Below are 1,807 nucleotides of genomic sequence, written 5' to 3' on the forward strand. Positions count from 1 at the left end.
TTATGAGCTCTTGGAGGTAAGGAGTTTCGTGGTGTTAGGGTGGCGATCCGACATGTATAGAGTATTGGTTGAAAGGTGTCATTCTTATTTTATGCTAGATGTGTTGTTCTGACGAGGATAAGTTGGTTTGTGCCGTGTCACTACTGACAGACGAGGCTCACAGATGGTGTATGACTGTCAAGAGGGGTACTGCACTGGATCATTTTACTTAAGAATTCTTCTTAGCATCATTTCATAGAAATTTTATGGGCGAGCAGTATCTCGAGGCTACAAAATGAGGTTTATGAATCTTGTTCAGGGTACTCTGTCGATAGACGAGTATAAGGATAAGTTTGTTCGGTTGAGCCAATATGTTCCCGAGTTGGTGTCTTCTGAGGTGAATTGTTGTAAGAGGTTCAAGTTTAGACTAAATCGTGAGATTAAGCTCTATCTGGTTGCTCAGAATACTAAGGTCTTCGACGAGTTAGTTGAGAAGGCTCATACGTTAGAGGAGGCTTTGGGGGAGAAGCACAAAGTTGCTTTATCTGGAGCTGTCAAGAGGTCGATTGAGGCTGCTAGTGGTTATGGTCGTAAGATTAAGGTAGGTCATTTCGGTAGATCTGAATGATACCGGTGGTCATGGTAAGGATAGACAGGCTGTGAGAGTTGAGGCTAGTCCTGCTGATCAAGGGGCTGCTGCATGGCAAATATGTGAGTACTGTACTCGATGTCATCGTTGTGAGTGCTGGAGGATGACGAGTGCTTGTCTTATTTGTGGTTCAATGGGGCACCGTGTGAGTGACTGCTCGGGAAAGCCATTGTTGTTCATGATCAGCTTGTTTCTACTGTTGCACCTGCTCTTGCTTGAGGGAGAGACCATGGTAGAAGTGGTGGTGGTAGAGGTGCTAGTTAGTGTGGTGCTACTCAAGGTAGTGATGATAGTCCAGCTCGAGTTTGTACAGTGAGGGAGCCTCGGACTAGAGAGGCCACAGATGTTATCGCAGGCACTTCTACTCTACAGTCATTTCCTCTGCTAGCATCAATTGATTCTGGTGTAATGAGGTCATTTATCCTTAGGGACGTAGTTAGAGAGTTAGGGATTGCTGAAGAAACATCTAGATTGAATGTTACAGTTAAGAGCTCTTTAGGTTATAGTGTAGTGGTGGATCGGGTATATCGTCATTGTTCTTTGATGGTTCAAGGACAAGTGTTTCTGGTTGATCTGCTTGAGTTGTCGTTTTAGGGTTTCCACATCATTCTGGGTATGAATTGGTTGTTTGAGCATCAGGCTAAGGTAGATTGCGAGGTGAAGGTGGAGTTGATAGTTCGAAAGTTGTTGCTTTTGGTGAGGAATTTGAGTTGTTGTCGAATGTGATTTCTTCATTTTGTGCTGAGAATTTGGTCGGAAAATGTTGTAAAACTTATCTAGCCTATATCCTAAATATCGATAGTAAGGAGATGAGGTTGGATGAGATTCAGGTTTTCTGTGATTTTCTAGATGTGTTTCCTGAGGAATTACCTGATATACTGCCAGATAGAGAAGTTGAGTTCGGTGTTGAGCTCTATCCTGGTACTGCTCCAGTGTCTGTTGTGCAGTATCACATGGCACTTAAGGAGTTGACAGAGTTGAAACTAAAATTGCAAGAGTTGTTGATCATGGGTTAATTCGTCTGACTGTGCCTTCGCGGGGAGTATCGGTGTTGTTTGTGAAAAAGAAGGATGGGACTTTGAGGCTGTGCATCGATTATCACCAGTTGAATAAGTTAACCATTAACAATAAATATCCGATACCAAGGATTGATGATGTGTTTGACCAGTTTCAAGGAGC

General features: G+C 43.2%; 1 protein-coding gene across 1 annotated transcript; it reads left to right on the top strand.

The window, feature by feature from the left end:
* Nucleotides 1–274: 274 nt before the first annotated feature.
* On the top strand, nucleotides 275–1,354 carry LOC107963031 (uncharacterized). Its single transcript, XM_016899630.1, has 4 exons — nucleotides 275–580; nucleotides 627–908; nucleotides 1,001–1,150; nucleotides 1,268–1,354. Exons 1-4 carry the CDS (start codon nucleotides 275–277, stop codon nucleotides 1,352–1,354), a joined length of 825 nt encoding a protein of 274 aa, XP_016755119.1.
* The last annotated feature ends 453 nt before the right edge of the window (nucleotides 1,355–1,807 follow it).

The sequence above is a fragment of the Gossypium hirsutum genome, chromosome A06, assembly GCF_007990345.1.
Source record: "Gossypium hirsutum isolate 1008001.06 chromosome A06, Gossypium_hirsutum_v2.1, whole genome shotgun sequence".
In the NCBI taxonomy this organism is placed as follows: domain Eukaryota; kingdom Viridiplantae; phylum Streptophyta; class Magnoliopsida; order Malvales; family Malvaceae; genus Gossypium; species Gossypium hirsutum.